The sequence below is a fragment of the Micropterus salmoides genome, unplaced genomic scaffold (genome assembly GCF_014851395.1).
Source record: "Micropterus salmoides isolate LMB-PRFRI ecotype aquatic unplaced genomic scaffold, ASM1485139v1 Ms_hic_scaffold_6, whole genome shotgun sequence".
Lineage (NCBI taxonomy): Eukaryota > Metazoa > Chordata > Actinopteri > Centrarchiformes > Centrarchidae > Micropterus > Micropterus salmoides.
The window spans coordinates 6,136,286-6,148,325 of record NW_024044348.1 but is presented as its reverse complement, the minus strand read 5'-3'; the positions used below and the strand labels follow the sequence as shown (position 1 = coordinate 6,148,325).

Genomic DNA, 12,040 nt, shown 5'->3' with positions numbered 1-12,040 from the left:
AATACTAATTATTCCCACCGCAGCCTGAGCAACAATTCACTATCACAATGAGCAATAAGTAAAAATGGACGTAAATGATGGCTGCGCACACACACACACACACACACACACACACAGCTTCCAATTAGTCCTACCAGTGTCTGGGAAGAGCAGTCACTCTGAGCTATCAGCACACAAAAGCTGCTGATAGTGTTTGTGCAGAGGCTTTTTGTCAGTGCCTGATAAGCACTGCACTCTGTAGTGTAATAGGCCAGTATGAGCCTCCTTAGCATTGTCACCACCTGCCTCTGCCAGCCAGGGGCGTGAGAGCACTGAGCAAACAGTATTGACTTCCCCAGTTCAAAAGATGTTGCTGAGGAGGACACCTGTAAGTGCTTCAAATTATTCCACTTTTAGTCACAAAATCACAATGGGGAACGGCTGCGATGCAGACAGAAAATGGCTGATGTACAAAACTGCTGCACAGGAGGAATTTTCAGGCAGAGCAGAGCACTTTCTAAAGCTCAAAGCCTCCTCACCCAGAATAGCAAGGAACAGCAGGGCAGAGTTTCATGCAAAGTAGAAATTTAACATTGAAAAACATTGCAATACATACATACATAACACGGCACTGTGGGTTATGTAGAAAATTCAGTGAAACTGGACACATCATAAGTTTAAATGGGAATCAGTGTGTTTCCATCAACCACCTTTCTGATAGTATATCCTACAGCAGATGAAGCTGCAGCTGCAACGTCAAAGTGCATTTAAAAATGTGTTCAGGCTTCTGCTACTATCTACTGTATTTCAGTATCCTACATTTTCTACCTCACCCAAAGCGTAAACACTATTCTGGTGTGATACCAGCAAACATCCTGATTTACCGTGTGATTAGAGAGATACAGAGCTGCACTTGTAATTATTAGTACAAATTGATTTTCGATCTAGATTTTGTGACCTGTCCAAAACTGGTTTTACGATGGGACATGCAAGGACATAAAAGATTGTGTCACATCGACATCTCACTTTCTGTAGAATAAACAAGATTCTATTTGTATTGGAAATACATTTCGTTTTCCCAAGCGCACTGTGGTAAATTCTAGTCATTCAGTTTGTCGGACTTCGTTTATTCTTTACAATTTGGATACATAGCTTTAGGTTGAGCCAATGTGAACTATAATTGAGACGGACTGCTGGCCAGTGACTTTGTTGAGATTTGCATTATACTGCAGGAATACTTTGGATAGACCTTAAGGACACTGCTTTTACCCATACTAGCAGCATGACTCGAGGGAGGTCCACCATTTCGGTCCAGAATGAAATCTCACAACAACAATTGGATGCATTGTCATGAAATTGTGAGCAGACATTCATAATGCCCAGAGGATGATGCCACATCCACTGGGTTAAATGCAGAGAATGAATTTCGCTACATGTATGTGACAAATAAGGTACCTGAAAGTACGGATGAGGCCACAGGGGCGGCTGTGGAGGTAGAGCGGGTTGCCCGTTAATCGGAAGATTGGCAGCATGTCAAAGTGTTTTTGGGCAAGATACTGAACCCCGAATTGTCCCCGATAGCTGTTCCATCGGTGTGTGAATGGGTGAATTCGATGTAGTGTAAAATCCTAAATGTAACCCATAATGTGAATAAGTTGACTTTAATTTGATGCAAATAAATGATGATTGACCATCAGCCTAATTTGTGCTTATTTTGCAAATCTGGGGCCATATTACAGAAAGTTCCTATCTTAAGTCTTAAGTTAAGATAGGAAGAGTCTAAGATAGGATTTTTCTCAATTTGGTTTTACAGAAGCAAATCCTAACTAACTTTAGGAATCCTATCTTATCTTACTTCATCTTATCTTATCTCATCTCAGGTTAGGAAATCCTAAATACTCAATCCAACATCAGTTATCAACTTTTATGTCTGTTAACTAGCAACCGATGACACTTTTCTCATCTCGCCGAGCTAAACGGCTTTTATTTTGGTAGTTTTTTTAATGAATCATACACTGAAAATGGAGCAGAAACAACTATCATTGAACTTCAAGTCAGATGACTTGACCTCCGTCGAGAAATCCAAATCCAAATAACGCTTAACTCGGGAGATTAAAGAGAGAGAGAGTGGGCTAAAATAGGGGACACAGTCTTTTGTCATCAAACACATCGGTAGAATGAATTAAGTTCTGCCTGTTGACATTTTGTTGATTTTGTAAAAGCAATTAAAGAGCAACCATGTGGATTAAACGAGTTAGCAAACACTACCTGGTTAGTTCTCCTAAAGTTAGGAGAGTTTATTTAAGATTTTACAAAGTTAGGATGCTTCTGTAATACACTTTTCTTATCTAAAGTTAGGAAAGGAATATTGACTTAGGAACTGTTAATCTGTAATGGCTTTTTCCTAAATCACTTCCTAACCCTTATTACCATGGTTACCAAGTAGTTAGGATAGGATCTGCTGGTTAGGAAGTTTCTGCAATACGGCCCCTGGTCAACATTTTACCTGCGAACACTTAACACTGCCATATGAGGCACGGCCCAAATCAGAATCTGTCTCAAAGGAACACCTAAATACAGCCTCACACAGCTGCTAGCATGGCTGTAAACTGTGTCGCCTTGTCTGAACACAAAAATCGCTTCAGAAACAAAGATCAAGACTCTTCTGGTACTTACCCCAGGTCAGTGAGTGGCGGCTTGTCTCGACCCCGTCTGTAGCACAGGTAGATCTGGGGCGCCATGAGGCCGCCATTGTTAAGATCAGCTGAATGGCCAGTTGGTGTTTCCTCTATGCAAGTGAACCCTTGCGGCACCTCCTCGCCCATCGAGCGGACCACCACCGCCACATCGGTGATGGGTGCCTTGGGCTTGGCCGTCTTGTGGCAGACATCATCAAAGTGGATCTCCTGGTCCAACGGCTTGGACGGGTCCGTCAGACCGGCCACCACAAAGTAGTCGGCTACACGAGGGCCTTTGTCCTCCATCATTTCCCATCCCCACCAACTGCCTGCATGATTGCAGAGGAGAAGAGCCAGAGAGACATGGAGACAGAGAGGGAGAAAGAGAGAGGGAGGAGAGATTGATTTTCGTTGTGGTAGCAGGTACAGACAGTTCTTGTGTCCTTGCTATGGCGGTAAAATAAAATATCGGTCATAAATTTTACTGAAGGGAGGCCAGTAGAAGGACGAATGAAAAGAAAGGATAAAAATGTGAGGAGCAGAGGGGCTCTGATTAGGTACCATGCAGCCATTTACAGTTTAGGCATTTAGCTGACAGTCTTTGAGCAGATCGTCTTTAATTTACATTATCACCTAAAGGTTCGGTGTCCTAGCTCAAGGACAGAACATTGTTGGTGTTCTCTGGGTTCTGAACCTCTCTCATATTCTAAAAACGGCACAGCACAGTTAAAGCCTGGCTGGCTACACAGACCTGAGTGTGCATTTTTAAAACGGTGCAGTGAGGTGTTTCTTCACACTTGACAATGTGGCTAAATTACAGGCCGGTCACACATAAAACCACGCTGATTACAAGCCTTGTGATATCATGGAGCCTATTAAGCTTGGTGATAAAAGCCAAACAGTAGTTTCCTTAATCTATCCTACGAAGGGCATGTCCTGACTGCACAACATCATCTACACTTTTTGATACAAACTGAAGGGCATATCAATATTGGTGGCTAAACAACTTCAGGATTTATCACCTTCACCCCTCAATAAAATCTGCATCTAATCAAAAGCTGTTATGTCATTTTTCTGCCAGGACATCATCACAAAACTTAAGTCTTCATTGTCACAATTATGTTTGTATGTCGTGGCAAAAAAATCAGAACATGAAACGAGTTACAGCTGTGATCGTTTCAGTCAAGCAGCGGTTCAAATGTCCGCACGACAGAAGTGCATTTTCTATTTCAGAAACAGAGGGAGAGTCTACGAACACTTTCACTACCCTCTGAGGATAGCCAGTGAATCTTAAAAAGTGCTGTGTTACTTTGATCCAGCTCTGCAATTGACCACTGATTGTTTGCTGTGTCATGATCACGATGCCATTTTAAGAAAACAAAAAGGAGACTGAGACAAAACTACTGTAACGTTTCGGGCCAAAGACAACTTAGAACTAAATCGATTGTGAGAGGAGAAACTATTGAGCAGCTGCTGGAGGCAAAATGGTTGTATAATAAATTTGTGTTAAAGCCTTCTTTTAAAAGGTACTTTTTGCCTCTTCAGTTAAATTTTTAATGTCGATTCGGCAATTTGATTGAAATACGAAAAGATAAGACAAGTTTGCATAACATACACAATGTAATTCTTAATTTGTACCACTAAATCTTACAGTAAATTAGGGGTAGGAATTGCATGGTACCTCACGATACTAAACGATACACGGTTCATGATAACGATAATTTCACGATACAGCAATTCTGCAATAAATCGATTTATCGCTAGACAATCTTAAAATGACACATCAAGATATCTAACTATGAATACAAAATGCCCGTGAAAAAGGTTTTCTCCATTTATTTGCTGCAAATCCAAACTGTTAGAAAACAGCACATTTCTGCAGCACACGTCCGTAAATTAAAATGACAGAACTTAGAACAACTATGAAAAATTTATACAATAAACATTTCTTTATACAAGGCACATAAAATGCAAATTCACTGAGTTTTTGGCTGAAAAGTGAGGAATCATTACGGAAAAATGCATAACGATATATTGCTGTATCGATTTTCTGGCACACCCCTATAGTATATTATAACTTGACATAAGCTTTAGTGGTACAAATTGAGTTATAAGTTATAATATACTATGTCATATAAATAGAGTGATACCAGACATTTGTACTGCTTCAGGCAGTGGTGTTTCTCACTGATCATTAATAACTTTGCCCACAAGTTCGCTAGATCAAAGAAAAATCAAAGAACATGAAATATAAAAATGAGTCACATTTACCTAATCATCTTTCGGTTTTTGCATAATATTCTTCTTATCTCTTCTTGGTAAAGCAGGTCTACAATTTGCATAAAAGTCTAAGAAAATGTTAAGTGCCGAAGAACAAAAGAAATACTGTAAGCCAGTTTTGTTTTACAATGGACTTTTTCTTTTTGGCAGCCTCTGGGTGTGGTGGTGTAAAGTCTTAGTGTGCCTCGTGACCAGATTCATCACTCAACCTCTTGACACTCGAGCCTCTGGGACACAGGTTTGTCTCTGTGGGTTCAAATGAAACTTTACCCCTGCCAGCACTCTCGCTCTTCTCCCGGTCAGCCGTGCAAAAACACACATTGGGTTCATGACAGCTGACCTCAGGAGGTGTGAGAAATGTGTACCTGCACAGCAAGTACACAAACTGAATGTAAGAAACAAGACACAATTCAAACATGTCTTAAGGTTTTTCATATAAAACAGAATTGTGCACAGATAGAAAAAAAAGAGGATGTGAAAGCTGTTAAATTTTAGTTGTTTTGTTTTTTTTAAAAAACACTCCCAAGTTGGCTTCACAGTCAGTGAACAATTTCTCACCCAGATAGTCATTTCATTGAAAGCAGATTTTTGTAATCCAGTGTTTCTGCTCAATCTAATTCTGAATAATTCAACTGGACATGGTATCTGATTCCAACCATATGCAGTCAGAGGGCGTGGGAGGAGAGCTTTAATTAGCAGGGTGTGTTAGCTAGTCTAAGCACATTGGCTCAGGGGGAAAGGTGAAAAAGCTGCCAACTCCAGTCTGTGTGATGCTACGTTAGCAAGACCTCAGCTGCCACTGCACATACATAAACCACCGCATTTTAGTCTCCTCACCATCAGAGACTAGTGTAAGTCAAGACGAGATCAAAGAGACAAAATCTTTCTCTATTCTGACCTCTAACAGTGAGTCTCCTCCATCTGCATATTGTGATTTTGGTCTTCGATCAATGTTGAAAATATTACATTTAAAAGTGTCTTTGCGACACATGTTGCTGTACCGACTGTCAAGAAGCATAAATATAAAAACAGTCGATTATATTGGATATAAAATCATGAAGACTGAAACTCCCGTCTTCCAGGCTGCAGCAGATTGAACAGAATCCCTTTTGTTTCTGTATTTTCCTTCACTAACAGCTTCAGGGTTTTTTTGTGTAATGAGTGGTTTTGTCTATAGTTAGCCGTTTTAAACACAACCTTTGGCTGAGAAAATGGTTTATTTACATACATCTAACTAAAGCTTGGTGTTTATTGGTATGATGAAATTATCTCTGCAGGATCAATCAGCCAAGCTTACATCCAAACAAAGAGAGATTTGCGTTTCTATTGACAGATGGTGAGAAAACGCTGGTTCACTGTGTTCTGGCTCTTGCACTCAGATTACAAATGCTTCTAGGCTCATCACTTCCTCACAGTGACAAGCTGATGAGATGAGCTAATTTAATGTGCCAAGTGATGTCTGGTCAGCCCTGATAAGGCATAAGATGTGAGGTGGACCAAGTCCTCTGATCCTGCAAGGGCTGGGTAATAAAACAACAATACAATAGATTTTTCCTCAATAACAAAATAACATATGTTCAATAAATGTTTGATTCACTTCACATGAATCACAAACAAATCAGCACTTAATTTCTTATTAAAGTTTATATTTTGTAGAGGAAAAGGGACAGAAAAAAAAAAAAAAACTTTACTTAATTTTACTCATGAACATTTGTTGAAAAAAGATTTTATCATTTTAACTGTTTTGAATGTTCTACCCCAGATTTGTTAAGTGATCCACTGTTTGACAAGTGTTTTGTCATGTTCTGACCATAAAGATTAGTTTAAAAACTACCTGATTTCATCAACTTTCACTCAGGAGCATTTAAACTTAAAATAAATAATTATTTGGCATTTCTCGAAATAATTAATCGATAACAAATTATATGAAATGTTTTATCGTGATAACACTTTTGTATCATATCGCCCAGCCTTAGGTCCTTCTATTCCTCAGGCCTTAAATCTACCTCAATGCTGGCAGCTCTCCTGTGGTTATCAGCTGGGGAATAATTGGTTAAACTAAGAGTGACAACAGGAGCTCTAATAGCCAGACATCTGCACAGCATCCTGAGTCCTGTGCCACATTCTACGTTCAGCTTCCTGTTCAACACGCAGAGCAGACTCATAAATGTTCCTGGGACACTCGCATTACAACACATTGGTGCAACACCCAGAGAACAGGATGTGGGACACATGCTCACTTCTCTTTCAGAAATGTTTACTTGGGAATTGAACAAAAAATACCAACGAGAGTCCACTCTCATTTCAAAATTAAAACAGGTCCACCGCAGCACTGGTGCAAATGGAAACCAAAACGCAGCTGGTTTAAATAGCTATACAAATACAGATTTTTTTAATAACAACCCTGATTCAAACCTTCATCAACATCTTCCCTGCTTTTGGAAGAGAGACAGAATAGCTCTCTACCAAAGACAGAAATTAAGAAAGCAGCATAAGTAAAACAGGAAATGATATGTGGGGGGAAGCTCATAGTGGTGGGACAAACACACACATTCATATTGCATCTTCACACGTGCCAGCAACACCCTCCGCCATCAAAAGCCTGCATGTGAGCATGTGTCTGGAAAGGCTGACATGCTGACAGAAAGCCTGAAGAAGAGGTGAGACATCGATAAAGTTCTGTGTCAGTGTGAGTGCGAGTGCTCGCAATCCTGTATTAAATGGGCACGATCAAAGACAGAAACTAATGCGGTCAACATATGCTGTTTATGTCAAGTGTAGGACAACCACATACAACTATTAAGCCAATTTAAGTTCAATTGTTCTTGATTTAAAACATATTCAAAGCATATGCAGTCCATATTAAAAAACAAAGTATATAATCAGCAATGTATAATGAAAGGAGGGGTGGACTACACAGGGTGTCGCCCAGTACCGCGGATATCTTGTTTCTTGCAAATGACTGCTGCTTTATTGAACCAGATGGATTTTGCATGAGATTCATATGATAAAATGGACGTGGATTTTGTTTAATGGAACACAAAGTAAGTACAGTTAACTCCTCACTAGAGTTGCAGCGGTATACCAGTTTCCATGGATTAAAAAGTTATAGAGGGTCTCACCTGTGAAAAAAGGGAGACTTCCATTAAAAAATACTTAGAAGTTTTATCAGGGCATAATATTTTGTGAAATTATAATACAGCATTTCCTTGCATGGTACAAAATTTTAACAAAACAACAAAATGCCGACCTAGATTTATTTCAGTCCCATGGATGCAAAGTGTTGGAGGGTTCTGCAGTACCACCTCCCTGTTAGACTGACAACAGAGCCACATGACGGGCAAAGAGTGATAGTCATCCCTGCATGTTGTCAGCCTGCTAAAAATACAATGCAAACCAAAGCAGTAGTACTGTGCCATTACATAAGGATTTTTATAATATATATATATATCTCCCTATGTAGAGCCAGCAGATGTGGGCCTCTATTGTCTTCATTGCCTGCTCTCTCTCTGCCTGGCCTACATTTCAAGAATAGAAAAAAATCAACATTGCTGGGTTCCCGATGGAGACGTAGGACACAGAAAGTAAAATGAATTCTAGATTTCACTGTTCCTACATCCAGACGATCATCTTGTAAAAGGTAATTGTGATGATTTATGGGTCAAACAATAAAAACCGATCCACTGAGAAACATTTATATAATTTGCTGCATTGACATGATGATGGAAACCACAAAACAAAATATTCTTTAAAAATGTAGTTAACATGAATATGTGAAATGTTCAGTCTGTGCAGAAACAGTTAACCTTTTCTCCAGACAGCCTTACATTCAGGTGCATCAAAGTGCTAAGAAGGCATAACAGTGTGCAACACCCATCTACTGCGTATCTACTCAATGGATTGTCATGCACAGATCGTCATCGGATTCCCTCCCAAGAACAGCATCCAAAAGATGGTGAGCTGTGACTCACTCCATGCCTGACACATAAGAATAAAAAAAATATGCTTCACTGCTTAAGTGGTCTAATCCAAATATCTTAATTTACTGGCTGCCCTACTTCTCCCCTGGCAGTCTGACCTGGATTGGAAAGCATGACTTGGTCTTGACGTAAACGCCCAGAGAGAAGTCACAACTGATTCCAAGCAAGAAAAGCTGTGAACATTTAGGAGAGGATGTGCTCAGGACTGCAAGCATCTTTAAAAAGGTCACTGGAGTCCTTCACAGTGGTCCTGAAGCACTACACATAATATTTATGTGTTTCTGAATCATTTATGATGTGGGTTCATTCAGCACAAGTGCCCTAAGACACAGTTTTCCCCAAGACTTTGCAGACTATTTGTCTTCGTAAAGCTGAAATCATCGTCAGAGTACCTTAAATTATGTGGTTAAGTTGCATTAAAAGGTATTTCATGACATGACAGAGCTGGATGCACAGATTATATGAGCTCTCCATGATATTCTACAGTAATCACACATGGAAACAGACTCTGTGGAAAAGAACCACAGGCCTAGAAACTTTAAACTCGGCCACATGAAGGGCATAATGCCAGAGCTGTAGACAAAGCTTCCCAGCCCAAACTCACTGACTTATAACCACAGCAGGAGCTTAGGGAGGAGTTCGATAAGATGTCCAGACCCAACGGGCCTTCAGTCGTTGAAGGCCCGTTGAGTTTTGTTTAAGCCAACGTGACAAGGGAATGATTTCCAGCTGTCATGAGTTCACGAGAACCGGGGCCAATGAAACTCACCAAACAGTCTCTCGTTCCGAGTCTCTAAGGGCCAGTCGCTGCTCTCGGCTCCAGCTGTATAGACATCTAGCAAAGAGACAACCACAGCAGGGCAGACACATGGAGGAGGTGAAAAGGAATGTGTTCAAGAAGATAAACACAAGCCAGTAGGAAGCCTCACACGCCAAGCATCTGCTTGTAGTTAGCCCAGAGGGGTGGGTGTTCGGCTCATGTGCCTTTTAGCAGCATCAGGTAAAGTAACGTTTTGTAGGAAAGATGACCTCTGTGAGAATATAGTTCTTCCATGTAAAACTATAATCTCAAAAACACCTGACTTGTTATTTAACCTACCAACCAAATGCTGTTCCACGTTTCGCTTGTCCTGACATGGCCGCATCTTACAAACTCCCAGCTCAAAAAAAAAGCCAAATATCCACAAAGGAATGGGTAACAAGCTTTTGACTTTGCCTGCTTTGTGTATGAAAAGGGTTTGCATGTTTGCGGTTGATACTGCAGGAAATGTATCTACTACCAGCTCCTTTGGCATATTCAATTACACAACTAGCATTATTAGCACTTAACATGCACTGTGTGTGTATCCAGTAGACAGTATGAATAGAAGATAGTTAGGATGCATTAACCATTGTCAACAGACATTGTATTTTTAATTAGATATGTGACTATTTGTTTTTGTGTTTGCATTCTTAAGCAGCCATGCTTTTTTCATAGTCCGAAACAAATTTTCCCCCAGGAACTAATCATTTAGACACCATTCAATTTTCTAACACTGCAACAGTAATAATAGTGTTCCCCACAAATGATGCATGAGTGAGTCACAAATATTCACCTGTAACTATGGCCCCCACTAAGGGCTAATCAGTGTCAAAAATAAAATAGCACAATAGCTTTTTTTTAGCTTTCAGCAAACCCCAGTCAGCGGTGTAAAATGCCAAAGCCCCAGACTGAGATGCAAACTTTCTCATGTGTTTTGTCAACATTTTGGCAACTCTCTTTGTAAAAGACAGACGGGTAGACAGATCCTGGGATAAATTAGTCAGTATTTTGTAAAATCATGGAGGTGGTTTAGACATTATGACCGGTCCAGGTGCCAAAAACCAAATACTTGTACACAGATTCCAAAATTATCAGATTTGAGGGCAAATTACAGCACATTTAAATCCAGACTGCAACACACACAGAGCTGAGTTTGCTTTGCAGCTGATATGAATCTGTGCCAAATGTCTCAATACGTCCATGGGTTCACCAAATTGACTGCAATGGACTCAGACTACAGGCCAGAGATTATTATGAGGACAAGAGAATATATTGTGCTAATAGGTTATACAATATTTGTACCATAAACCAAACCAAATGAAAGTTGTGAAATCCAGTTCATTTTTCAGTTTAAACAAGGATGCGAGTTCTCATGAGATCTCAGCAGAGATCTGATTTCATCAATTAGACAGACGTAGGGTCAGTTTTCATTGACACATTATTGACATACAGCAGTTAATGTACAATGGAAAGTCTGGCTGGCTCCAAATCAGTTCCATAACATTTCATTAGTACCAGAAAATAATAGTGAAAACTGATACTGTGACAAACTTAAATTATCATATAAATGCAATAATTGTACACCAGGCAACACTGACAGAGCTGGATGTTGTTGGTTGCAACTTGAATAACAGGAGTCGTAAATCATGAGACCTATTTTCTGTCTGCTTGCAGGATGTCATCAGACTTAACCAGTTTACATTAGAATCATTTCAAGAAACTTTTTTAAGACTGCTCACAGCAGCCCAAATACATTTAGGCAAGTTCTTGTGAGAGTTTTACTGAACTGATGCCGTTTTTTTCTTCAGAATTTCAAGATTATCAACAACATCTCAATGTGTCGATACGGACTACATTTACAGCCATACAAAGTCAAGAAAATGCCAAGTATTTTAAACCACTGAAGCTTTGAATGTTATTTTTCTCTTATTATTTCCCTCTGAAGGCTTACAGAAGAAGCCTTCTTAATAACCGAAGAGATGGGACTTTCGGGCCGTTATTAAAAACACAAGCCACCTGAAGCTTTATGAAATGAACAACAAAAAATACTTTCAGTCACACATCAAGGTTACAGTATGAGAAAATGTGCTGCTTTATTCAATGAAGATAGCAAAGCTTTAGCTGCAGCTGTGTAGCTTATTTGTGCCTCCAGAATAATGATCCTTGACTTCATATTAAATCTTCAAAGTTAAGCGCTTGTCAAAGCAGGTGGAGGATGCTCAGGGTCGAGCACAGAGGTTTTATCCATTAACACTCACTACTTGCTTTTACATGAGCAACGTGACTGTTGTAACAGATCATAATGCTGTTTGGTATGTAGA

At 39.8% G+C, this 12,040-nt stretch overlaps 1 protein-coding gene across 2 annotated transcripts in view; it reads right to left on the bottom strand.

The window, feature by feature from the left end:
• LOC119889881 (C-myc promoter-binding protein-like) overlaps positions 1–12,040 on the bottom strand; it is a 79,266-nt gene that overhangs the window by 59,881 nt on the left and 7,345 nt on the right. For both annotated transcript variants that reach the window (XM_038700782.1, XM_038700781.1), the window contains exon 2: positions 2,656–2,986. In XM_038700782.1, coding sequence (XP_038556710.1) covers positions 2,656–2,966 — 311 coding nt within the window. In that variant the 5' untranslated portion in view covers positions 2,967–2,986. The remainder of the gene's footprint in view (positions 1–2,655; positions 2,987–12,040) is intronic.